Source organism: Brachionichthys hirsutus, unplaced genomic scaffold (genome assembly GCF_040956055.1).
Source record: "Brachionichthys hirsutus isolate HB-005 unplaced genomic scaffold, CSIRO-AGI_Bhir_v1 contig_760, whole genome shotgun sequence".
Lineage (NCBI taxonomy): Eukaryota > Metazoa > Chordata > Actinopteri > Lophiiformes > Brachionichthyidae > Brachionichthys > Brachionichthys hirsutus.
The window spans coordinates 21,625-49,598 of record NW_027180680.1 but is presented as its reverse complement, the minus strand read 5'-3'; the positions used below and the strand labels follow the sequence as shown (position 1 = coordinate 49,598).

The window sequence follows — 27,974 nt, the reverse complement described above, 5'->3', positions numbered from 1 at the left end:
TCAGGGAGGTTTACTTCATCGGCCCAGAAGTGACAGGAATGACGACGGACTGGTTGAGTTCCAGTTCGTTGCTTGTTTTACATTTTAGCTTGTCATTTTTTTTGGTTTCAATTCTGTGTCTCTCTCTCTTCTGCTCAGCTGCACATCTGGATCTGGATACGAATCCCATAAGGCCTGATCCAGAGGGGGAGAGCAGCCCCCCAAATACGGAGAATACCCTGAGAATGGAGTCTCCGACTAAAAAAGATCCAGACCGGAGACTGACTGCACCCACAAAAACTCACGCCATCGACCAATCACCTGGCTCACCTGCATCACCTGCTCCGAGGGCAAAACGGAAGGAGAGTAAAGGTAAACAAACGCAAATGCAGGATGACTCGTATCGAATTTACCCGGCTTGAAGAGAGATGGCGCAATTGCACATCTACAATCTCCTGCAGGTTCGGCAGTGCTTCGGTGTGTGAGTAATACTGACCACATGCCTTCAGATGTGAAGCAGAATCCGATAGCGCTTCTGCAGATTATCCTGAAGTGTTGGAAGAAGCAAGCCGGGGTCTGCTTTGGGCTCTAATGTTTTAGGCAGAATTGAATTAGAAAAGAAAATATCCTAGTGGAAAGCTAATCCTGCATTTATAACTGCCATCCACTGGTTCTTAATAAAAGTTGGGCAAAGGGAACGTCTGTAGCAATTCCAATTCAGTGAGCGATGCTACGAAGGCGGTTAGCTTGACCTCCTGGCACCACAGATTTATCTACAGTGCACAAAACCGCGCCAGCAGACCCTCAGGAATACGTTTGAAGGCTTTTGGAGTTTAAGCCTCTTTCCTTTTTCCCCTTTATTCTTCATTCTTAATCCATTCACTGCGGTCATGGGCTTCATTCGCTTAGCGTGAGGTGGGGATACCCCCCCCTCCGAGTCCCAAGCTTCCCCCTCCACTTTACCAATGCTTCCAGTTTGAGCACCTTTTATCACATTTCTTGAGTCGTTTGCATCAGACTTGAGAAGGAGACAGTGTGGGAGTGCGTATTTATTTGCCCATTTTGGTTTTGCGAGCTTTGTGCATGTGACATGATGATTAGTATGGCGGTGAGCTGCAAACAGCGGCAACACACGGCTTTCATGGTCCTATAATTATCAAAGTGGGTCAGGAGTTCTTCACGGTGCTGTGTATGATTCACACCTCTGACTATGAGACGTTGGAGAAGGACGAGTTATTTTGTGTTCCATGTTGAACCTCAGGTGAAGAGTTTACATGGTATAAAGACTGGAGATGTTCCAGGACTGGCACCGGTGTTTCCCATTATTTTTTTACAAACACAACACAACACAAACGCACATCACATGGCAGCTGCTTTGATTAATGCACATTCAGAGCTAATTTATTCGTACAAGGAACCATCTTGTTCAACCAACAGTCTAAAAAACAAAATTGTTCTACTTTTCCCAGGAAGTAGAACCAGCTGAATTGAAAGAACAAGGTTTGAATTCTTGAAACGTCTCAGTTCAGTGTTTACTTGAACAGCTGTCCGCCTCTGCCTTTTATTTTCCCAGCGACTGGTTCCACACGTTTGCCTGTGTTGGATATGTATTAATAGTTTAACAAAGGTTTTTTTTGTGGTAAATATAGTGCTTTATAAACGAAATGCTATGCTAGATTTATTGATTTATAAATAACACAACTCATCGGCCCTAAATTGTATTTATACTTTCTGTATCAAACAAATAACCCTCCAGGTTTCTAATTATGATGGACCCTTTTTCTCATCTCAGACGCCCTGAAGTCAGAAGAAAGACAGAAGCTTGCTAAGGAGAGGAGAGAGGAAAAGGCCAAATATGTTGGTAAGTGGAAACGAGCGGTGGCAAGACGAGCCGGTAATGTAGGAAGAGTGCGCCCCCTTGTGTTGGGGTGAAAGAAGTTGCTGCCTTACACCGAAGTCACATGCAAAGATCATCTCCAGCGTGCATGCCGAAAGAGAAAAGCGTTAATGCATCGGCTTATTCTTTTAATGCTATTGTTTGTCTGATTCATTAACACTTTAACTGAACTACACACTAAAAATATTGTGATAAACCTACTCACAGGTTAATATGTTCTCAACCTTTTGCAGTGTATCTCTCATGGTTCAGGATTATTTGCATATATATATACTAATTTTTGCTTATGCTGAATTGGTGCCAGATTTCTGTCTGACTCTGATGCTGGCGCCATGACAACGGCGGACTGAACTTTCTGCGTCAGTTGATATTGCATCTCTCTGCTCGTGTCCTTGTTTTTTAACACACGGCTGTCACGTTGTCACTTGGCTGCATTCGGCTGGCTGTACACTGCTTTGCATGATTGACAGTTGCCTCTGTCTTTTTTCTTACCCCCCCCCCACAGAAGAGCTCAGCATCTTGCAAGGTAAGCCACTCACCTATGTGTGTGGTGGTGGTGGAGGTGGGCATGTCCTCTTTTGATCATTCTATAAATGTATAGATAAAGGAGATAAAGTAGTTTGAGCTGGAGTTGGGCAATAAACCAAACGACATCCAGACACTTGGAATCCATGAGAAATAAAACTTGGCATAAACATCATCCCAATTTTATTCATATTCTCATTTCATATTTTAAAATGTGGTTTCAGATGCAGAGATCAGAGTTGCTGATGGATAATCACTAAAACTTTATACAATTCCTACATTGATTTGTGGTCATATTGCCCGACCCTGCAGCCGTTTGATTCATTCATTTGGTAGTGCGACATTAATACTTCACCAACAGGGGAAAGAGCAGCTCTCTGTCTATAATTATTTAATGTCCTCACTAGAGTCGGTCCTAGTGCTACTTGTCGGGACCAATCAGGGTCAGGAGTTGCGCTGATGGATGCATTTTGAAGCGGTGTTAGCTTAAGATGTTCAGAATTGGACATCTGTTCATAATTTTTAAAGCCCTGGTGCATAAATGATTGAATGAATGACAGAGAAAATAATAAATCTGTCATCACTGAGCTCACAATCAGTTTCCGGTTCATTGACTTTGATGAAGAAGTGTCAAACTGTGACATGCACTGCAGCAAATATGGCTTCAGCAAGTTGTTGTTGAAATAAAACAGCTTTTAGGTTCCCATTCCCAGAAAAAGAGCTGAACATATTTTGACCCCTCAAGCTTTTTTAGCAACTACCTGTCAGTGCAATCTGAAGACGAAAAGCGGTCGCTTTTGTTGCATCAAGTGCTTCAGAGAACCAAGCCTCGCCTCCTCGCAAAGGCTGATTCTTCACGGAGGTTTACTGTGTAGTCTAAAGAAATATGGAGACGTGTGTTACGCAGAGGCAGCTGCAAAAAAGGCTCTTTACACATTTCTGAATGGTGCAGACAAAGGAGAGGATTTCCATGTCAAAGGTAGCAGTTTATTGAAGCTGACATGGAGCCCTGGTTCAATTAGTGTGGTATGAAAGAAGCACAGTGTCTGTCTAGCTGGAAATGTCAAGTAATTACATACCGGTAAATATTTGTCAGAATACAAAGCACAATTGAGGTGAGGGGGGAAATCTGGTTGTGACGTAGTGGTAAACATCTTCAAGTAATTTTATTGAACATCCCCAAAGCTAACAAAATGCTTATAAAAAGGCTCACAACATGCGTCACGCTACTCTTTTAACTAACGGTTAGTGCGAACCTTACTTTGCTTACAGTGTGCTGAAAAGGACAGGGACGGAAAACAAAGGGGTCTTCTTTGTCCCTCCATCTTTTAGTAATCTTGCTGTCTTGACCTTTTTTTCTGTCCCGTCTTAGCTGCCAAAAAGAGCCAGTGGTTGGAGAAGGAGGAGAAGGCACGGCAGCTTCGGGAACAGCAGCTGGAAGGGCGCCGCAGGAAACTGGAAGAACAGCGGATCAAGGCAGAAAAACGGCGAGCTGCCTTGGAGCTACGACAGAAACAGAAGCTGGAGAAGAATAAAGTAAGTTTGGCTGACGACACTGGCTGTATTAAAAATTCATGCTTTATGGGATGCTGCAGCACTTCTGCATTGATCCTGTTCTGCATATAGCCTTTGATATAGTGGACATTGAAATAATAAATCTCTCCTGTCCTGCGTCCTTTCCAGGAACGCTATGAGGCAGCCATTCAAAAGTCCACCAAGAAGACATGGGCAGAAATTCGCCAGCAAAGATGGTCCTGGGCTGGCGGCGTAAACCAGAACCCCAGCCAGAAAGAAAGTAAGTACGGTGATCCTAAAGGAAATTCAAGGGTTTATAATGGTGGAAAGATGACTTCTCAATTAATCAATGATCATATTGTTTTATTTGGAGAGCACCAAAGATTTGCGACATATTTATTCAGACGTGCCTTTTTGCCTCGTGTCATGCTCCGTCTTCACACACCAGCACTCTCCGAACAGGCCGGGCTCCTCTTATGTATTTCTTCATGACTGTGTTGATCGCATAAAGTGAAAATGCTTTCAGCTGCTTATTTCAACAGTTGCTGTAAAAAGGGTTCCATCGACCAGCGGAAGACGGAATAATCCTTAATCTGAGTCGATGATAAAAGGGAATGGGATCACAGTATGTCTGACCGCTGAGGCTGGGTGATGGCATGGAACAGTGCAACAGTGCATCTCCAGTCATCCCTCCTTCAAACTCTGATTGAATTTAATCACCTCAGGATTTGTGACTCGCTAATCAGTCTCACCCTTCCTTCCTCCTTTACCAGCGTACCAGTCTGTCAAACGGCGGAAGTGAAAAGGCGTAAACAGGCTGCAGTGGCACGTCTGAGAGCTCAGGAAATACCGCAGTGTATCCGTCTTGGATGCCACCTCATCCACTGCTTAAATAAGCAAGGCCCACTCTAAAGCCAGCTTTAACCTAATTACCATAATGTTCTCTGAATCACGTCTGTCAGCATTTGGCAAAAGTGCTTACTTGGTTGCGTTTATTTAGCGAATATGAACCTTGGACAGAGCGAGTATTGCGCAGGGGTTCAAAGGTCTGCTTGCGTACCAGATGACGTCAACTTCAAAATGTTTCCCGGCAGCCTCTTTACCTCACTTGTTTGGTTAATGAGGTTATTTTAAGGTGCCTCCTCTTGTCCATTACCTTTGTGGAGTAACTTTAAACTTTAAAAGTTCTATGCGAGTGTGGTTAACATGTTTTTTTTTTAGAGTTGATATAGTAGGTATAAACCTTCGTTAAAGTTGAAGGATCATTTTACCAGAATCCCCCCCCCCCCCAAAAAAAATGGTTCATTTCCATTTGGAGTTTTTCCAGAAATGTAATTTGGTTTGATCATAGCATTAAAAAATGCAAGATATGAAAAAATAACAAGCAAAAAAAATGAGCTGGTGTTACATGACTGTGTCACCGGAGTTTTATCTTTGTTAATGTTAAAAACACTTTGCAGATCTGTAATTTACAACAAATACAACCAAACTGCAGTGAGCAAGCGGTGAACCCTTTAAAAACTGCAGCCTTGATTCTTTCAAGCACATTAAATATCACTTTGACACATTCTGTCCAGTAGATGTCTGCCAACACTCCTCAAGGACGGCTGGAGTGGACATATGGCGCCCTGCGTGTGTGTCCACAGTCCACACGCCGTAGAACACTGGACGTTGTTGTATGCACAGGGATTTACCTTAACCGGGGGTTGCACACGTAGCCAAGCCGTTACTTGTAGAAGCAGCATTCGAGCATGACCGCTATTCAAAAGTCCCCCCCCCGCCCCCCCTCCCTCGTCTCTACCATGTGACCCGTGTGAACATCTGTGTGGCGCTCTCTTGGCTTCTTAGGCAGATGCTCTGTGTCAACGGTCAACCTGCCTAAACACGTGGACTATGTTATAAACAAGCGACTGTCCAAGTCCTCTGCCACGCTCTGGAACTCCCCCAGCAGAAGTAAGGCAACATCTGGAATGCCCCCCCCCCCCCCCCCCCCCGCCATCATTCTACCAGCGCCTCAGAACCTGCCCCATTGTTGTTCCCTGTGTCTTCAGTTCTTTCCCTTCTGATTTCACGCCCTGTCTTGTGCTTGATGGTTGACAGCTGACCCATTTTCATCTTCCATAAACCACAATCACTGGATTTATTTTTATTATCTCTATGGTTACGGTGCGTCTGACATGCTTTCTCTGCTTGTATTTTTTACGTGGTTTGTTTTCAGTGCATTTGGTTTTTTGCACTTATTTGGTTGGTTCATTGTGTGGTGGTCAATTCATGTGTTTGCACAGTCACTGAATTATTTTGTGATTGTTTTCATCATGTTCTCGGGATGTTTTCTGTTGTCTTGAATGTTCTATCGTCTGATGATATGGAGGTGGGTGTGAATTATAAATGACAATAAGCCTTCGTCAGTCTTTAGAATGAATGCAGTTACAGTGTACTTCTGCGTGAGAGGAAAAACATCTGAGTTTAAAAATAGTAGAATCAGCACTTTATAACTTATTCTGAAAACTTGCCTGGAGCAGAGACTGTTCCAGATAATAGATAGGTAACTATCTCTCTTGTTCTCTCCTACCGCAACACAACTATGCAATCTGCCTGAGAACATTCACTGTTACATCTTCCTGTTCCTCGAAGATAAAGCAAAAGGTGTGTCCCTAAAAAAACAAGAAAAACAATGCTGATATTCTTCTGATGGTGCACTTTGGGCTTTAGCTCTAAATAAAACTGGATGTACATAGATAAGTATTTCAAGTATCTGGTTCGAGCACAACACAAGGCTGCTGAGCTCTATTTTTATATTCTCTTTTGGTGACAATGAGATTTGTTCTTGGGGTTTGGTGTATTTGATTGGGTCTTCATTTCCTGCTTATTATTTTATCTTAACAAGGACTTTTTGGTTTTAGTATTTCAATATGGGATTTCAAATGGGATCAAATATTTCAGGTTTGACCTTGAAATGGATTTTTATATTCTAACACTCAATTTCTGCTTCAACTGAGGACATAAATCTAAAGGCTATCTTTCAAACAATAATAAAAAAAAAAAAACACATTCATTTCTGAATTTGTTCTTCGAACCTGCAGCCCGTAGCCTCGCACTGAGCCCGTGGGAGAGCAGTATAGTCGACCGGCTGATGACGCCAACGCTATCTTTCCTCGCTAGAAGCCGTAGTGCTGCCAGCGTCCTCCCAAGTGGCAAGGATGGCCGTAAGTTGAAAGATTCATATTTGCACTTGTTGCACAGCGAAAATATTAAATAACGAGAATGTATGAATGTTGGCCAACTTCTCATCCTCTTTCCCCCAGACTCTCCTCTCTGCCCCCGTTCAGCCTCGGCCAGTCCCCTCACCTTGTGCGTTCACCAGCCTCACCATCGCTGCTCCGACCGCTGGAGAGTTACCTCCAGCACTCCAGACATCACCCAGCGGCATCACAGGCGGAGCTCCACACCCGTAAGTCTGTCGGGTCCCGGCGAGAGAGAGATGGTGACCACACCAGGCTTCCTTTTTTCTTGCAATGTGCCGCGCTCTCCTGGTGCAGTCTGGTGAAATGCACCTGGAAGCGCTGAGTTTTGTTCCTTTTGTTACACAGATGGATAAAAACAAGAAGGAAAAGAGAGACAAGGAGCGTGAGAATGAGAAAGAGAAAAGTGCCCTCGGGAACGAGACGCTGAAGAAGAGACTGTCTCTGCCCAGCATGAGACGCAGAGCCGATCCAAGGTGAATATTTAATTTCAACTCATGTTCAGTTTTTGACCATAAAAATTGTGTGTTTTTTATGCTTGCTGCCAATCTTGCAGTAAAAGACCTCTGTTATGATGATAAATTCCCTCCTGACTCATTTAACAAAGAACCTTTAACACCGCTGATCACATATTTCCCATTCAGACCGAAAAACAACATAATAAACGTGTCTTGATGAAACTGTCGATACTTCAGTACACATTGTGGCGGCTTGAGGCATAATGATGCGCAAGATCTGGTTTGCCTAGCTACCTTTGAGCCAGCTTATTTCTGGTCACTAGCCAGAGCGACCATGTTTACGGCTGCAAGATAATAACTACATATTTTTCTCGCTCTGATGGAGTCGAGGCAGTGAGTCAAAGATCCCGGGTTGTCTGGCCGTTCCTCTCTTATCCCCCCGGGGCTGCAATAAGTGACTTCTAAAAGTCGACAAAGAGCTCTGCTGTTAGCTGACAGTGCAGTCGCTGCCCGCGGACAGAAGATAAAGTTTTCTCGAGCATAATGGGTGCTCCTTCTCGATGTTTTGTATTAGCAGGACGCTGACTGGTGATGCAACGCTGAGCAATTTGCCTGTTGTGAACCTTCTGGCTGAAGTCGGGTTTCTCTGGCGCATCTGTCCATGTCTGAAAGAACAATGTGTTCCGCTTTGGTGCGAATCCATGTCCATCAGTCTTATCGTTGCTTTCCAGTCCCAGCCCTCTATCCAAACTGCGGACGTCATCCCCAGCCAAGCCCAAGGGCAGAACTGCCTCACCCAGCCCTGCTGCGTCCCCCAAACCGCTATCCAAATGTGGAAGCCCGTCGACCCCAAAAGGTCGACCCAAAAGAGCAAGGACCCCTGCTCGGGTGGACCACCGCACCTCCTCCCCCGCCCCACTGGAAAGAGTGAGGGAGCCTCGCAGGCCCGCCACTCCAGACGAGAGAAAGGGTGAGTTCCGGGGTCAATGTCGGCTTCAGCATTCTCCTTTTAAGATGTGAAAATCATCAGAAAAGGCCGTTGAAGATATTAAATTCTTGCCGCAGGGGGCTCTCCGACAGTTCCCAGAACTGTTTAGTAGTAAACTCATCTGAACTACGGATGGAACATTTGGTCAATGCCTATTATCAAATGATTAAAGTTCCGTGATTGATCGGGCTCTCACCACAAAGCATACTCCTGCCAATGATGACCACAAACGTAAAGCTGGGACACGCTAGTTAACGGAGCGAAGACGAAGTATCCTGCGCTTTAATCTGCATTTCAGTTCAATAGTTTATTAAACTGCTTGTATCTGTTGAAACAACACATCTTGAGTTAGGGTAGTTTTCCTCCAAGAGCCTTATCGTGTGTGGTTTTTATTTTTATTATATGAAATATATATACCCACAAAGTTGTTCTTGGTCTGGATTGTTCCCGACATGAACATACGAGTGGATTTAAAAGTATTCCTTTCAAGAAGTACAAAGACTACCATCAGGCTTAATTAGCCACACACATCTGCTAGAGCTGCATTAATCAGCCTTAATTCTATAATCACACAGTTGTCAGGCTGAAACTGTGGCTGTTTTCAATCTCCAGTTTCTGGAGACAGATGTGTGTGAAAATCGACTGAGAGACTCCACAAATAATCTCTTCTGCTTCATGCTCTGTTACTGTCACTTCAGCTGTTGCCTCCCCCCATGCGTCATCCACCCCACCCACGACGTCTGCAGCCGCTCCCGCACCTGAGTCGGTCCACTCGGCTCCGTCGGGCCCTGCAGCATCACCTGCGCCCTCTGCGTCGTCCAAGCCCATGGCCGGCACCAACGACCCGGAGGAGGCGGCTCGGATCTTGGCAGAGAAACGCAGACAGGCCCGAGAGCAGAGGGAGAGGGACGACCTGGAGCGCCGAGAACAGGAGGAGAAGGAGAGGTCAGAGGAATTTAAACACAACCAGACAACTGATTTGGATAAAAACAGGATCCCAGCGTCTGAGCCCTCACTCCACCCCGGATGTCTGCAACCATTCAGGCTTTGATAGCTGGTTGACTGATTCTTCACCACCATCTGTCTCTTGTGTTGACGCTTATAATCCCATTTCCTGACATCATTTGGTTTCCTTTTGTTGTTGCTTCAATGTCAGCGCAGTAAATATGGTTTTAACTAAAGAGGAAATATCCTTCTCCTCATCCAGAAGCTTTTGGCTCATGATTTTTTGGCAATTATTTATCCTCAGTCTTGCTTCAAAATTCTGTAGGATACTGAGAGAGGAGAGAGTAGCGAGGGAGGCGGAAGAGAGGCAACGCAGGGAGGAGGAGGCCCGTACCATGGCGGAGGAGCAGCGAAGGAGGGCTGAAGCAGATCGCCTGCGGGAGGAGGAGGAGGCTCAGGAAAGAGCCAAAGCTGAGCAGGAGGAGAACCTTCGCCTGCAAAAACAGGTATGGTGGAGGATGAGTCGCCAACATGGACAGGAAGTTCCTAAAATAATAGACGTGTTTAGGACAAGCAGAATAATTACTAGCAGCCTTAAAGTGAAACAGAACTTTGGCCCTTCATAAGAGTATTTGTTTAACTTGCTGACGACGAGCTAATATCTGATGGATCTGTTATTGAGCACCCCCTTGTGGTCATTCACAGAAATGATGCTTGAGAACACTATCTGACAGTAATGCAAATCTTAAAGTATTGCATTTCACTTTTACAGGGTTTGACGTGGGTGTGAATGTTAAAAGTAGATCTTTGTATTCCTTTTTTTTGGCTATAAACAATACTCAGTCAGCATCCACGCCCCTTGTTATATAAAAAGTTATTGTGGCTAACTTTTTTTTCACATTCTGCCGGCATTAAAGTTGTGGTTGGATTCCTGCCTCTGTGTGTTTCAGAGAGAAGAGGCTGAGGTTAAAGCCCGGGAGGAGGCGGAGAAGCAGCGTCTGGAGAGGGAAAAGCACTTCCAGAAGGAGGAGCAGGAGAGATTGGAGAGGAAAAGGGTAGGGCAATGAGTCTGAGCCTGGCACCATTGTCCCTTCGGGCAGGTTTTAAAGCAGGAATGAGCTTTAACCCGTTTAGAAAAGTTATTCTCAGTCCTTTAAGGGACTATTCTGAATAAATACCCTTAAATTGACAGAAAGCAATAAAAGTCAGAGCATTCAAGCAGTACATTTAGGATGAGCTCTCCTGCCTCGCTGGCGGTAGCATATTATGGGGTCTGTACATTCCGTGGTCTGCCTTTTGACATTAAGCAGTCTCTGAAACCATGATGAATGATGTTTTTGGCTTATGCTGGACTGTCTGTCTGCGTGCCACGGTTTATCAGGGCTTAGACCATATGGAGCATGAAGATATATAAATACAAATAATGGAGCCCTTGCTGTGTGCGGATTCGTGCATAGCCTTGCACATGTGTGTTCTGTGACCATGGCCACCTATTCAAGAATGCAGCCCACACGCTCACGCCTCTATATGCTAGCTAAGCCTTTCTTTCCCCCTCTTTGTTGCTTTTTCCATGTTGGACTTCTTATTTAGGTATGCCAGGCCTGGCTAAGCCAAAGTCGGGCTCTTCCCTAGAACATCATAAAGTACAGCATGTTCTCTGTCCCAAAGACTTGTCTTTCGTCACACTGTAACATTAATACCTCAACAAAAGGGATTGTTGTGTTCTGTGGGCGCAGGTGGTTTAAAAGTATCCTCAAGAGTGGCACCATTAAATTATTATTAGATGAGCAACAATCTCTAGTTCGGAGTTTTGCAGCCAAACTAAATACCGAACCCATGAGTGTGTGAGCCGTCCCTGAATAATCTTGGATTTTCACTTTAATGAGTGGCAGCTGCAGTTACGGTGGCGCTATCTCAGGCTAGTCATGTCCTCACACGAAGGTCACATGTAGTATCAACCTTCTACGTTTAAAAGCACGCAGGGCAGTTTTGTATTTTAGAAGAGCTTCAGCATCTCAGCTGTGTCCACTGTCCATTGTTCAAACTCCAGTTTCTAGAGACAGTCAGGCACATCTGCCCTGATCCCTGGCCGCTGTGTCATAGAACATCTAAGACGTAGCGGTTTCCCTTCGTCTTACTCGTATCTGTCTTCCATCAGCGTCTGGACGAGATCATGAAGAGGACACGCAAGTCAGATGGGGTCGAAAAGGTTTGAAAACTGCTCAGTTTTGACCGGAAAGAGTCAAATTTTGAATGTTTGAATGAAAACACGTTCCATCTCCACAGAAAGAAACAAAGTCATTCCCTCTTGGACTCGATGACAAAAAGACAGAGAGCAGCAAAGGTAAACGGGAAACAAAAAGCCTAAACTGGTCTTTCACAGGCTACTTAAGTGCCTGAAGGGAATCTTTGCCAGCTACAAGCCTTTAATCTGAAGGAATGATTAGGGGTAATCATCCTAATTGAATTCCCATTGATGTGTGTGGACACACTCCACCTATACTATTTCCTTATGTTGGAACAAACAAATCCACGAACTTTCATTCTTATTTTCTACATGGGTCAGCTGTGCATTCACCCATTTGTGTGTTTTGTGCAACGTTTCTGCCTTGTATCCCTATCAGCGAGTTCTTCCTCTTTGTGCAAGAGGACCCATGTGTGCTTGTTAGTAGAGCCGTGGGAGGAAGAGTCAGCTCCGTGGTCTTTATCAGACCTTTGACACAAGTGATATTCCGTCATGGACATATCCAGTCTTTCTCCAACCTTTAATTGCGGAGAATCCTTCTTATCAGAACTCTCTCGAGCAGATGTGCGCTCTGTCCTCCGGGTGGGAGGTAAAGGGGATCGATGTGGTATGCAACATATGTTGTTGATGTCAAACCCCCCCCCGATGCAGGAAGACATTAGCGTGCCACTGATGTGGTTCGAGGTCTGGCAGGAGAGTGGAGATCAGTTGCCACCACAGCATCTCCTCGGCAGAGCCGATCCAGGATCTTTGGATCTGGACGGGATAAAAATGCCCTGGGATATCTGGCATCACGTTCCCAACTATCGCCTTATTTAAACTTTTCCCTCCGCAAAGACTTATACCCTTGAGATTGATGCTATACAGTGGGTTTTGGATGTTGATGTGGGTGTGGATAATTCACAATGGATGAATGGCTGTTTTACTTTGCTGCTTCTAGCATCTGCTGACGATGAGCCGAAGCCAGAGTTCAACATGAGAGGAAACGGACAGAGCAATGACGAAGAGAGGTAGAACTACACGTCCTTTGATTAAATCCATGGCAACATTCCTTTATCGGTGCAATCCCACCATGAACTGTGTAAAAGTTGTGTGCCAGAAACATAATTTGGGAGTTTGTGTGTTACTGTTGTAATCCTCAATGGAAAACATAAGCAGCTACTATGACACTGCGGGGTGGGGTGGGGGGTGATTTGGTTTCTTAAAACGTTTACTATATTTGGCCATGTTTCTTTAAATGACTTCTGTAACGGGACGGTGGTGGGATGACTCATGGCGTGAGTCACTCTGACCCATCGTAACTACGACCACGTTCTGCTGTTTACCTTGTCCAGCAGCCCTTCATTCCAAGCAGTCAATGGTGTGCAGCCTGCGAGGCACGAAAATGGCCTGTCCCCCAAAGGAGACGCCGCCCACTTCGGAGACATTATCCATCTCGCAAATTGCGGCAACACCAATAACGGAGCGCGTGAAAAGTCCGAGAGCGGCGTGGCCACCGAGCCGATCCTCTCGTTTGAAAATGAGGATTCCTTTATGAAGAAGGCGGGACCCATGAAGCCTCAGCATGTTGCAGGTATGGTTTACGGCCTCCGTACAAACATGACGTCATAGCCTCGTTGGCAAAAATCTACTATAAATACCGAATCACACGATCCATATGACCCAACAGAACATGCAGCGCAAGTTACCATAGTTCACCCCAGTGAAGAGAGGGTGGCGCAGCATGGACGCCGCGCTTACCCTCACAATGGGGGGGGGGGGGGGAACGGCGTATGGAAGGATGAAGAGAAGCCGGGCGTCTGTATCCCGGTGACAGCTTATAGTCAGCAGCCTCACTGATTTGGGCCTGCTCCCAGTGAGGAATTCCTCGAGTGTCTGAGGCAATGAGGAGACTCTAAGTGTGACGCTGCCAGCGGTTAGAAACAGGACTCCAAAAGCAATAAAGCACCATGTTACCCCTCACTTAACCCCCCCCCCCCCCTGGAGCGGCAACGTCAGCAACACCTTACTCTCTCCTTCCTGCTAAATTTTAAACATCACCAGAGAGCCTGAAGACAAGTCAGCGGTCAGAAATACCGAGCAAAGCAAACAGGGTATAGATAGGTAACAGATATATCTGCCATCCATTTTTAAAAAATCACATTTTAATTCTTCCTTCACGTCATGTGACGACCAAATCCCGCCTCGGCACAGCGAGCATTCTCTCGCCTTATATCTGGACACCGGAGACGCCTTTGACCTGGCAGGGCATTTAACCGCGAGGGGCTGTGATTGGCGAATATTGATATGCGAGACTGATTGAATGTTACAATGTAATTTCATCGGATTTATTTTGAGGCACACGTCCAGCGTTTATTTGAACGACGGCGCGTCGGGAGTGTTTCCTGTCTTCAGCTCACATTTGGCCTTGTCAATCACAGGATTCAGATTCGCTTCACTTGATTCATATTCAACATAGGACTCTAAAAATGCATTTGCATTACCCACACCTATACGGGACAGTAAAGGTTTATGGTCTGTAAACGTCTTTTGCATTTGGTAGTTTTACCAGGTTAAAATAGACGGTGACACGACCCCCCCCGACACACACACACACACACACACACACAGTGGCTATGAACCAGACTCGATTTCACCTGTTAGCACAAGTTGATTAATCCCCACTGGCTGCTGACCTTTGACCATTTTGCTCTCTCTCACAGAGGTCCTGTGACATATCCCCCCGTTGAAGTGCTCATCAAATTAGGCCACTGACCTTTCTCCAACCCTGGCCAACAGTTGAGTCGGGTTGGGGGGGGGCGACCATGTGACCCTGTGTCAATCAGCCAACGTTTCCCGAGCCCCGAAATGCAAACGCGCTTCTCAAAAGACAAAACGGGCCAAAGAAGATGACAACCAAGCTTCTGGACAGACATGAAAAAAATAAGATAAAAAAAGACAAGAGGAAGTGTTTCTGCATGCAACACAGGCGCATCAGTGTTAACGTTCGTAAAGATGTTTGTGGCACAGATTAGAAGCACCTTCATACTCGACAGTCATCTTTTTGGGACATTACACTACAGCTGAGTAATTATTACAGGAGGATGAACAGATTTTTTTTCTGTTCTTTAGTTATTTAACTGGAAGATAGATATATATATAAAAAAAGACATGTGAATAATGTAAATTATGTCTGTGTGATAAAGAAAGGTGGGGGGGATGGGTTTCAGAATCCAAGCTGCATTAAAGGGAGTTTTATGCTACTCTGTGCCGAGTAGGGCTTTTAAGTAATGCCTGGGTATTTAACATCCTGGTCTGTAAAAAGAAACCTGTAACAGATTTTTTTGTAAAGGTAACAGAAATCTGGAAAGAGATGTAAAGTGTATGTTTTCATGTGATGGCTTCTTAATGTGTGCAAACTTACTGTGTCTCTGCTATGATGTCCAACATTGATTATGAAACAAGTCATAGACCCCCCCCCCAAAGGGATTAACTCGGCTATTTAACGTTTAAAGTTCACACGTGTAAGCGTTACAGCTATTTCTTTTTGCAATAAAATGCCATGGACTCATCTGTATTTGAACTGCTGGTGTATATCCTGTAATTATTTTTATGTGTTCTGAGACGGGGGTGGTATCTAAAGTCTGTGGCTCTCTTCCTCTGGGATTGTTTGTTGGAGGAAAACGTGATTCACATCATCTGAAGTCAATATTAAAGATCCGACATCCAAAACAGACGCAGGAATTTATTCCGACGGAACGCTGTGAAGGACAAAGTAGGCGCTAACCACGGGAAAACGCTTTTAGAGGTGGTAGCAGATGGTCTTACAAGTTGGTGTTCGTAAAGGACTAGTGCGAGTTGGCTCAGCTGTCCCTTTCAGTTTGGGTCTCCTTTTACGGAATCCCTACAGCTGGGGGGGGGGGTGCATGCCACTATCGTCCGGGCTTCTTTCACTATTCATGTAGTGAGCGGGAGGCCTGGCACACAGCTTCCAGCCCTCCAGGCAGCTTGTGGGGCAATATAAACACAATTTATGCCCCCCTTCTATCAAACCTGCCACTCAGATCACCATGTACATCTTTGTGTGATAAAACTGATTTATAGCTGCCTCTCAACTGGAGCAGTAGAACTTCACGCTGTCATGGAGGACGGCTGCCTCACCTGCAGAGGGTTGTTATGATGCAGCCGGAAAGCTCCGGTCAACGCATTCAATTTTTTTTTTTTTATACAAATTGTCTTTTAGAGAAGAATGAACAAACCGAACGTTACGTGTGTGCAGGATTTAAACCAAGAGTACAAAGTACAATCTGTGCTGTCCAATCGTCTAACGTGGGGGGAACCGGTGCTTATTCTGAACGGCCTCAGCCTTGCCATGTTCTTTAGTTAGCTTTAGCAAACTTTGCCTCATATAACTAAAAAAATCTGTCTTCCCGGGTCGCTTGAGAGAGTTGTGAACTCGCGACGACACCTCGTTTCATCGACACGACCTGGTGGGCCTGTTAAAAGCTGCGTTCAACAACCCCACCAGAGGGTGCAACGCTGCAGCTCGGAGGTGATGGATGAGTGTTTCCACTGGTTGGGTGCCGACTCCAGGTTGATACAACTTTATGCCAGCAAGGAAATCAATCAGGCACAGATTTCATCATTGTCTACATGAGAAGAAGGAATTAGGTCTATCGAAATGAACGCCCCCCCACCCACCGTGTAGTTCTGGATGTGGCCGGTCTGACAGTCAATCCGTGGTAATGTGTCCTTCTCAGCGGGGACAGAGGATTAGTGGGGACTATTTTTAGGGAGATGCCAGCAATGCAGTGCAAAGTTACAACCGAGTCGTGCCAAGTCGCTGAATGTATTCCCACAGAATAAGAATTGAGCGTAGTCATTTCTGATTGGTGACCCAAAAGTCACAAATAAAGGGTTGGGCCCGTCAGGATTTAGTGGCCGTCAGCTGGATGGTCCTGATATAGCTTTGCCAGCCGGTGTCACTTTGATTGATGGGGTGCATCAATCCCCCCAGCGATTGTGTTGACGGGTAAGCAGTGTCTCTACTCATAACCATATTTTTATTATCTCCCTCGCTCATAAAAAAAGAAATAACCAACATCCTGTTGTGTGTGAAGACTTTATGGCCATGCTTGTCTCTGCGCATGAGGACTGTGAGGAATCTTGTGGAGCGGCCGCTCAGCCCCCATTTTAAACAAGATAGAGGGGTCAGACCGGCGGCTCTAGATAAGACCTTTGTTGCATTTTGTTATTCTCATGACTCTTCGCCGGCCACGTTGGCACTGTCTTTATCTGCTCGGCAACAGTCCGTCTTAAACACAGCTGCTCTCAGATGGCAGCGCCATAATGAAAGGCTTCGTAACAGCTGGCACCCAGAGCAAGACTGTTTCTTGACCCCCCCCAGAAGAAGGCAACCTCGCAGATATTCCAACGGGAGAAGGCGAGACCCCCTACAGGGCCTCGATGCCCCCCCAGGTGTTGCACAGTGAACACATGGCCTGATGTCCTATCAGGAGTTGTCGCTAGGGACGGGGCAGCAGCTGAGTCTAAATAGCTGCTGGATCATTGTCACGGCCCGTTGGAAGTGGACACTCTTTGATGAGGTCCCCCCCCCCCGAATGTATTTAATGGCCTCAGTGGGACACAAAGTTTAATCTGGATACAAAACGAGCAGCTCAGAGGAAGTGGGAATAGATTTATCGACAAACCCTCATTTCATGAGTGCGTCTGCTGGCCGCTCATTGATAGTGAGATATCGGGGACGTACTGCATGAGAGGCAAACCAGTAATACAGAAATATGGGAAAGGGGTGGCCCCCAAACAGCCACTCGTTCGCACATCTTACAAGGGTAACGACAAACTCCTTGAACATCCCATGGAGGTGTACTGTAAATACGATTCACCCCCAACACACCAAAAGCATCGTAAATGGTATGACAGCTCGATGTCATTAATTAATGACGTTTGATGACCCCAAAAAAAGACCAAGAGAAAAGCTAGACAGTTCATGTCAGAAGTCTGCTTTTCTTTGAGGACCATGGATCTCTGCAAAATGTCTGGACAATCCAGGAAATACAAATAGGATATTTAAGGCTCCACCAAACTAGCGGACCAACCAACATTGTCCTCAGAGCCACGCCGCCGCTGTGGCTCGTGGCTTAAAGGCAGTATAACCAACTGCGCCCAAGAGGTTTCACATTTAGTCAGCGAAACGGTTTTGATTTCAATCTTGTTGTCTCTTCATCTTGAAGCTGACAGTCTTAAAGTATCGGTGCCGACGTCCACACGGAGCACAAGCAGCTTCAATTTTGCCAGCTTGCAGCCTTGGTTATTTTCAGTTGGTGGGATAACTGAGAATTAATCCCTGTTGCCCACTCGCTGCCAAGTCCTGCAAGGGCCTTCGGTTCGCTCGGTTTTTGTTTTGTTCCATTGAGAAGAGAGAACTCAAAGGAAGGGAAAAAGAAGCCGAAGTTGTGCCAGGAGGAAGCGTGGCATCGTCTCTGCAGTTGCCGTTTGTTGGTGTTGGCACAGCAAAGAAGAAAGCCTATAGGAAAACAGCCAGTGTTGCACCGACACCTCCTGCAGAGTCACTGTGGAAAGATCATAAGTAGAAGAAGTTCTAGTAATAATGAGATAAAGCTGCTCAGGCTCATTTTCTTTCTCTTGGGAGTTTCCGTTTGATTTAACGGCAGATGCAAAATTGGAAGGAGCTTTTGAATTACGGTATTTTCTCATGATCTCTGTGCCACAAAGGTTGGAGCGCTCAAGACATATTTTCCAAAGTTGTAACACGAGGAAGTTTTTCCTATTAGGAGAATACGCCTTTAATGGCATTTTTGTTTGATTGTTGACAAGATTACACAAAACCTAAAGAGATTTTGTCAGATAAAAAAATAATTATTGTTTTTTTATTTTTTTTATTTTATATTTTTTTTTTTTTTTTTTGGATAAGCGGGATATCAGGGAAAAAACAATCCATCAGATTTTTATTTTGGAGGTGAATTCTTTATCAGTGCTGAATAGTAACAATTTCAAGATACCCAAAAGGTCATTTATAGTGCTTACCTTGTAAATTGTTGCTGTTTAGAATTTTTATTACCTTAATTTATTTTGAGTATTATTTTGACCTACTTATTTCTAGATTGGTACCATTTTATTTTAAGATTATCTTGCTGCATGGAAAGTTATCTTAATTTGAATCATTTACCTGCTTTTATTCAGAGCTTATTTCTCGCATTTTATTTATTTTTCTTTTTACAGTGTACAATGTTTGGACAAAAAAGAATGACTTCGCCCATACGGTCGATCACAAATCAATGTCTGAACTGGATCTAAGACATATTCTGGCCCAGAATGTTTACATTTAGAGAAAAGCTTCTTCTGTGAGATGAAATAAAATAAAATAAAGATGGACTGAACTAAAATCAGATGAATCCGGTTGTCAGATCTGATCGATCTTCACAAGGATAAATCCTGCAGAAAACCGGTCATTATTGAATTACTATTTTTCTTGAATAACTATCAAACCAATAATGATACCAAGGTGATTCCAAATGCATTTATCTCTCCAAAAAAAGTGTGCTGATTTCTTTGCAACGGGATAATATGTTGTATAAGGATGTTTGGATGTGTGGTTTTGTGTGTGTGCATGACAAGAGAGCAAGAAAAGCAAACACCGAGAGAATGTGTGTGAATTTGTGTTTGCATTCCCACTGCTTTGCTTGCATGGGGTTTTATGTGAAACTGGTGTGTGTGTGTGTGTGTGTGTGTGAGTATGTGTCGCAACCATGTTTGCATGACACCTGAGAGCAGCCGTCCGAGACTTTTAAGAGGGGGGGGGGGGGGGGGGTTCCGGAGACAGTGGCCCTGAGACTCAAAATGATGATGACAAATCATTCTTTGACTCTGCTGTTCTGCGCTGGCTTTTGTACTTGATTTGAGTAATTTGTTCTTTCAGGTGTTTAAAAAAAAAGCGTGGTATTTCATAAAAAATGAAACTAGATGCTGACCTCTGACATCAGGAGACGGCTGCAGGTCAAGCAGGAGGTTATTTGTTTTTTCCTTGTTGCTTCAGACTCAGCCCTGTGCAGAACACAGGAAACCATTGCCAGCTGTGTTGCTGCGAGGCTAACACACACTGACTTGTGCGTACCTGTGGGTTTCACTTGGCAAAGAGACAAGCTTGATATACACTTAGTAGTATCTTCCTCTTCTTCTGTCACGCTGTTTGGAGGATACCGAGGCTGACTTGGCATCAGCGTCTTTATTCCACCGATCTGAGAAGAAACCGGTCATTGTTGTGCTTTATTGGATTTCTCTCTCTCACTATTCCCCGTGGAGAAACTCGGCACAGCTGGTTCTCACTCTGAGTAATGGGAAGTCCCCCTCGTGCGCATCATTGTCCATTTTTCTTCCAATTTCTTGCTCTTTTTTTTCTTGACACATGAAAGCAGTGTCAGCAGTCTGGGTCTTTAGTGCTGCGCCGTGTGGCGTGGCTTCCTTTTTTTTTTCTTTTTCTAAAAGTGCCACTGACCCACATTGTCTTTTAAAGGCTTCTCTGAGAGAAACTGAAAATTGGGAAATTGTTTTTCTAAGCAGCATCAGGTTTTATGCATTCCCACAATAATCGATTCAAGTACTGCAGATCAGGAGGAGCTAGAAGCAGATCATGCTGTTTGGTTGGGGGGATTCAGAAGAGAAACATGCTTTGGATCCCCAACGGAGAAACCCTGTAAACTGAGAGCTGCATGCTCTAAAGGTTACTTCAAAGAGCATTCCCCCATGCATCACTATTGCATTTTGTAACTGACACCTTTCCATATTCGTCTGAACCGACCCTGGTAGGTCCATGTCAACATGTTGCTGATCAGCAGGACATGGCTGAGACATACTTAAGCTGGGATGTTGCCTGTCGTGTATTTTTAACCCGAGCTACACGTCTGGTGCAGAAATTTAAACAAGGCCAAGGATCGATAGCCATGCTAGCAGTTTTACAAGGATGCCAAATTTAAGCAGCGGGGCTAACATGCTCAAGAATTGTGTTTTGCATGACGCCCCTGATCATTCTGTCACAGTCAGATCGCTAATTAGCATGTATGACAATTAGTAATAACCATAAAATTACAGATACGGTTCATGGGAATTATTAGCTTTGCACCTTTGGTGGGCGAAAACAGAAATTAGACATCATGAAAAGTTAGGGAATTAAAGTTGTGATATTGGAAATTATAAATAAAACATGAGGTATAACCAAAATCAGATTTGTGAATGTCTTAAACTTTCACAGTCAGATAAATGCCGGGATGTTTCAGGGTTAATCGACCGGCCGACATCCAATAAAACGTGCCTCAGACTGACTCCTGAAACCCGAGGGAACGTTTCTTCATCTCTCCTTCATCCTCTCGGACCAGCACTAATTAAAAATAAACAGCAGCCTGGAAGGGCGTCCAATGGCGTCACAGCTCTTGAGGCCGCAAGATCAGTTTCTACCATCGTGATGGAAAGTACCCGTGAATACCCGCACCAACATTTTGCATCTGAAGGTAAGCTGGTGAGAGGCCAGCATTTTCTGAGACTCATCGTAAGCCCAGCAGCAGGGTTCAGCAGAGAAATATATTCGCTTACTGTCTCTGTCAGGCCTCTGACCCCACATCCTGAGTTCTCAGTCTCTTATTTCAGACAGATTTTTTTTTTTAAACCAATATGGCAGCTGCCATTAAATCTCCCGCTCGACCGCGTAAAAGCATTCATTTTAAGAAAGCAGTGTCAGGTTGCATTTTACCTAATCGCTTCAAGAGACTCCAGACCGCTCTAGTTTAAAGAGTCCCGCAGAGGTTTTTTATCCTCCCTCTCTCACTGCCATAAAAGGAAATATTTGCACATGCAGCATCAATAAAGATGCAGGGTTGGCATTAAGCTGGTCCTGCTTGCTGCTCTGTACTTGATTCATTTTGTGAACTCAGACCAATCTGAGCTGAAACGAACCAGAGAAATGTGCACATTTTCACATGCATACGCACCAATGTTAGGTGAAGTATCGTGTTTTATTTTGCAGAACTGAACGGAGTAATGAAAAAATGCACATCAGCATTTTTTTATGTTGATTGTGCATATTGCAGTGGATGAAGATTAGAAGCTATGCAAGCTTGTTAATATGAATATTATTCATTTTGAGTAAACTAATTACCAGTGTAAGTGAAATGCTGTTTCTTAGGAGGAAGTCTTTCTAAAATTATTGAGGTTTATTTATTCTGTGTTCAAAATGGAAATGTTTCCACCCTTGTGCTTAGAGGACACCTGTTCGCTTTCTTTTTTTTAGCATGTCCCATTAAAAAGACACAGGAAGAAGAACACAAGAACTCAGAGTTCTCCACACATGTTCTTCATCTCGTTTGAAAAATGCACTGTTTTATTTTACCTCACAATTCACTCAGTCCAAAGTCATTCGTCTTTGCATGCAATGGTCCGAATTACAAAAACATTTAATAAAGGTCGTGCATAACGTTCACGCGCGCGCAGAAGGTGTCTAACATTTAGGGTTTACATAAAGGCTCAGAACAAAACCAGACCAGAATCCTCTTATCTTTACAAATAAGCAAAACAAATTAGAAGCGCGGTCATGGTGCGAAAGGCCGACGGTCTTTGCATGCTTTGACTGCAACTGGTCACACGTATACGACAGTCATGGTTAAATCAACTTCTACTTCTAACCAGAAGGACGTTGAAGCTGTACGTTTGGCAGGATTACCAAAACCATGCTCTCTCTCTCTCTCTCTCTCTCTCTCTCTCCAACCGGATCCTCCAATCAGGCATTTCCATTCCTTTCATGAAGTCATCCTGACATTCCCTGCTTCCAGGCTCTCCTGATTAATCTTTACTTATAACCCCCAAACAAATGTTACTTACTGTGCCGCCCATAGATCGCTCTTCGGACTCCAGTTCTTTTCACTGTCTCCTCGGGTATTAAAGATAGAACAAATCCGTTAAAATGCTCCCATGTGGAATTGACTCATCTATAAGACGACGCTTGTTAGAAATCGCTGTCTCTGATATTAAATGCACAGTAGGCCAAAACACAAGTGTAGCAAGTGTAGCCCCATTTTTAATCTCGATAATATCCGCAATCCGGATCCGATACAGATGTCAATAATCAACCGAGATATTGAGGAGTAAATCTTGAAGCTCCATTTACTGCAATGTTAACAAAAAGTGATCCAGAATCCAGGATCCCTTCTGGATCATCACCAAGCTTTTATCATCTGTTCCTTGTAACATTCCCGATATTTGCTGAGAATGTCATCAAGATCCTTCTGTAAAATAAAACAGGATTGAAAGTACAACTTCCTTTGGGACGGTAATAAAACCAGACTTTTTCTACATAATCTGTTGCATGACTGTGATGCTTGTGGTACGTATAAAGACCTGAGTAACAGGAAACCGCACGAATGTGTTGCTTTGAAGTAAAAAAAAGGTATTTAATAGCTGCAGGTGTGAGACAATTTATGACCTCGATGACCCCGATAGAGCACGATTTAAAGCTTGAGCTTCACAAAGCCCGTATTCCTGAAAGCATAAAGCTTCCTAATCCAAGCAGCCTGGGATGAAATGCTGACAGACGTCTCTGCCGAAGCTGTGAATGTCTCTGTTGTGTGTTTGCAAGCACAAAGATGAAGCGTGTGCATCAACATGAGCGATGCCGATGGAACGCGTGACCCCCCTGGAATCCCTTCTTTGTGTCAAGACAGTATATGTGCATGCGTCTGCTGCACAGATCGGACCGAAGACTACAAGCGGGAAATGCAACTGAAACTTGGAACGGAACCAAAAGCCACAAAATGGATCCAGCAATCCCAGAGCCCCGTGGAGCCGGGACAGGAGAGAACAGAGGAGAACAGTGGTTCCATTCAAAACCAAACCATTTTTTCCCCTGGCACCAGTTTGAATGGGCATGAAATGCGCCCACACACAAAAAAAACAATTAGAAAAACTTAAATGAAAGCAAGCAACCAACTTTCCAAAGCAGCAGCTGAGCTTTATAATAAGTCTTTTAGCTGGATGTATTGAAGTTTAATCATATAGCTATTTGGTGTAAGACAGGAAGCAGAAATATGTTTGGGTTGAGGCTAACGCGGCCTCATTTTTTCCTGCTGGAGTTTCCTTTCGGGAGTGGAGTGGACTTGAAATGTTTCCTTCACCAGAGGAACAGTGGAAGAACAAATTCACACTATAATTGCACTTTGACCTCTCTACTGTCGCTTCTGTTTTTTTTAAAAATATAAATGCATTTCCAGATCAAATCTTTGACTTTGAGGGGGAAAAGTGAACATAAACTCCAAAAATACAAAAACAAACCAGCCACATAGAAAGTTTAACAAGCTCGTAAACTTTCACACGCCCGATGATAATAGCAGGTCTGGATTTCAGGTGCTCAAGCTAATTACAAAGAAACACGACTTATTTTCATTTCCTCATGCACAAAAGCAAATATATAGCTCACATGTACGAGCAATAAATAGCAAACATGTTTACGAGGGTGGATCGACAAGTCACGCAGAAATAGAACAAGCCTGTAAACACCGCTACAGTCACACTTCATCTCAGATACTTGAGAGGACACATTATGACCGACTATGTTGAGTGAATTGCTGCGACTTAAATCATGTTCTTGACGCCATTCACGGAATCCTGCAAAGTTATTCTATTTTAGCAAGATTTCAGCTGTCGGAATTTCTGGATTGGCGTCGTTAAAAACATATCGTTTGTGCTTTTAGCGCCGGTGTCACATCACCCTTTGCAAAAATATGTTTTCAACTGCAACAACTTTTCTTTTCTTTTTTTTTTCTCTCTCTCCACAGTATAAAGATTTTGGACAAGCGGTTGGATGCCACTGAGCCAAAGAAGATGCCTGGAGACTTTTGGAAAGGTCAGTGAGGAAATGGATTATCGTAATTAGATAAAAAAAAAAAAACAATCTAGATCAGTAACAGGACAGGTAATTTAAACTTTCCGCTGTAAGAAGTGCTCTCAAACACAAAGGAACAAAAGTTGCATTCAGAGAATTGCTAAATTTGCTAAATTCTATCCGACGTCACGGCGAGGAATAATCTCATTTTTTGGCGTTTTTGCATGCATGTGTTCTCCGACACATTGCTCAGACCTCTGATCTCTTAATCGCAACAACATAAACAAAGTCTTTGGGGCTTTCAGTCCCAACAATAAATCCGAGGCTTGATCGTGCTAATGAAAAGACATCTGTACGGCCCCTTGTCTATCCTCGTTGTCTTCTACACAGTGAGGGAAATTCATTTGTAATCATAATTTTTTTTTCAACCCAAGTTGACAGAAATCTGATTGAGTTTCGGAACGAAAGTGACAATGTTGTTTCATTAACGCAAAAAAATTAGGTGCTAATTAGTCTCAAAATATATTCAGTCCAGGCATTGTTTCTTATTACAGTACATCTGGTAGTCTGGCTCAAAACCATTTTGTTCCATCTGTATCTATTTAAAGCGAGAGCTGTGCCTGTTTGTCTCTGGGAGGCAATTATTTTCAGTTAAGTAACATGAGAAAGAATGAAACCCAGATGGCATCGTGGATGGAAAAGCACTGATTACAAAGCCTATTTTCATTTAGTAAGACCCTTCTCCACTGCGGTCCAAAGGGCTTGTGGTGTTTCTGGGTGTGAATATGTAAAGTGCGGAAACAAGCTCTTACTCTGACTCATTTTATTGTCAATCACATCAGTGACATGATCATGAAGGAACAAAATACAGTTCTCCAGGCCGGATACATCATTACTAAATGTAATCAATATAATCTAAGGAGAAATAAGATGAGAAAAAGAAAAGAAAAGCAATTTTGGTGTGAAAGTTGTCTCATACTTTGCACTCTGAGGTTGGAGCATATTTCAAATGAAATTATACCGCCTCTAATTATGTTTTAAACCTCGCTGGAGATTGAGCCATCAGCTTGAGTGCGTTTGAGAGACACATTTACAGATATGCTGATTTCCCTAAAGACTTAACTTGCTAACACTGGGCGCTATCCTCTGGGGTTAAACCTACTGAACAACAACTACAATGTCTTCCATCTTATTTTGACACTCCCCTCGGTGCATGTTTGTGAAACAACGAGTATGTTTTGAGCATGTGCAAGCCCGGCTGATTCTTATCTACTCTGAAGACCAGAGTTTTTAGATACACGCTGCCAGAACTTGAATTAAAGTTGCTGCTTTCCTTCCGTCCTGACAAGACACAACTACAGCCTTGTCGGCATCGTCTGTCATCGGAGGAGTTGGCTTGCTACGGTTTCTCCTGGAAACAATTAAACCTCAGTGCTGTGTGGCAAATTATTCACGGAAATGTCGAGCAGTTCACAACATATTTGAGAGTCCACTACTACTGCACTTTAGTCTTGTCCCATCAGGGGTCGCCACAGCAAATCAGCTTTCTCCACTTCACCCTGTCCTTTGCATCATCCTCCCCAACACCAGCCACTCTCGTGTCCTCCCTCACTACGTCCATGTATTTCCTCCTGGCTCCTCCTGCTGCTCACAAATACTTACTTCTGTCCTTAGTCTAGTCTAGCCTCAACCACTTTTTCCCATAACTTCATCGTATGACTCATCAGCTTTATCCCCCTATAGTTTCCACAACTCTGTCTGTCTCCCTTCTTCTTGAAAATAGGCACCAGCACACTTCTCCTCCATTCCTCTGGCATCTTCTTCCCCTCTAGGATTGTACTAAACAACCCCGTTAAACACTCTACAGCTGCCTCTCCTCGGCACTTCCACACCTCCATAGGTACTGCCTTCCCATTCTTCATTTCTTACTTCACTTGTTAAAAATCAGAACAGCATTGAAGTGCTTCTTCCACTGAGATTACTCACACCATGTTTGACTTTCAGTGCAGACTAAATGGACTCTTTGAAGTTCATTAGTTTTATTTACTTGCACTGATAGGTAAATTTTTCTTCCCTGTTTCTTCTGTCATAAAAGAAAGAAAATACATTATTATCCCTCTATCTGGGTTAAAATCTCAGGAAATCATGTCATGAACAAAATGAATTGACCCTATATTGAAATGTAGCGTTAAAAAGTACAGATATTTGAGTAAAAATGTATAAGTTGTCCTAAAAATATATAGTCAAGAACAAATACCTAAACACTCTACTTAAGTACAGTAATGAAGTAATTGTACTCTGTTACTTGTGACTATCTACACTTGTAGTTGCTCTGTTGTCCGTAATGGAGACATTACCTTGTCTTACAGACATTTTCATTTCTACAATGACTTGATGGAAATGACATAATTCTTCCAGTTACAGCAGAAAGTGAAAAACAAATCAGAGAAGAACATCTGTACGACATTTATTTAACATAATTAGGACAATGATGAGGAAAATCTGGTCAAACTGAAACTAACTCTTGTGTGGTTTGCAGTCTCTGGCACATCCTTCCAAATCACTCATTACATCATTAGGCCTCAGCGGTGAGCTTCAGACCAGTGGGTCACTGGTTTAAAACTTCAAACTGGCCGTGAACGTCTAGGCAGCACTGTGAATAAGGAAAGTTTTCCACCGGCTACTGTTGACGCACCATTAAGATGGGATTTGTTTTTTACTGCACTGGTAGAGCTGCCCAGCAGCTAATGGCTGGGTTTGGAGGCCAAGCTGTGAATCTGAAGTTTCTTGAATTTGTCAATGATTAGAATCTGATTCAAATTGATGAATACCTTCCGGTCAATCCCATTTCCTCTCGGTTGTGAATTTACCTGCTGGGGTTCACACCTCCGAAGGAAACGGTTTCAATATTCAAGTCACAATGTGTAGTTAATGTGCAAGAGTCACTTAGCCAAAGTAAATGGAACACCAGCACCGAAGGGCATTAATGTCAGCATGACAAATTGGATAAGAAATATGTATCCCCCGTCAGCGGGCTGTAAAGGCCTAGAGTTCACCACTCTAATAGCTGGCAGCCCAGTGAGAGACATCTTGTGTCCAGACAGAGAAGGAAAAACACAGCGGGCTTTATAAGACACAGTTTCATAAAGCTCTGCTCTGCCCACAAGTATCACGAACTAAATGGATCCACATATTGACCAATCACATCCACAGATCAGGTCAAAAGTGTGTGAGATTCTGCATGACGGCGGCAGATGAATAGAGCTGTTTGGTGTAACATATTTAAAATTATTTGAC

General features: G+C 43.9%; 1 protein-coding gene across 1 annotated transcript; it reads left to right on the top strand.

The window, feature by feature from the left end:
• Positions 1–223: 223 nt before the first annotated feature.
• On the top strand, positions 224–15,350 carry map7d1a (MAP7 domain containing 1a). The gene is made up of 18 exons (XM_068759434.1): positions 224–351; positions 1,772–1,840; positions 2,382–2,402; positions 3,774–3,937; positions 4,085–4,196; positions 5,765–5,869; positions 7,000–7,122; positions 7,222–7,367; positions 7,507–7,634; positions 8,348–8,586; positions 9,303–9,549; positions 9,875–10,055; positions 10,500–10,604; positions 11,708–11,758; positions 11,836–11,893; positions 12,735–12,804; positions 13,129–13,367; positions 14,497–15,350. Exons 1-18 carry the CDS (start codon positions 225–227, stop codon positions 14,505–14,507), a joined length of 2,196 nt encoding a protein of 731 aa, XP_068615535.1. The 5' UTR covers position 224; the 3' UTR covers positions 14,508–15,350.
• Positions 15,351–27,974: the final 12,624 nt, after the last annotated feature.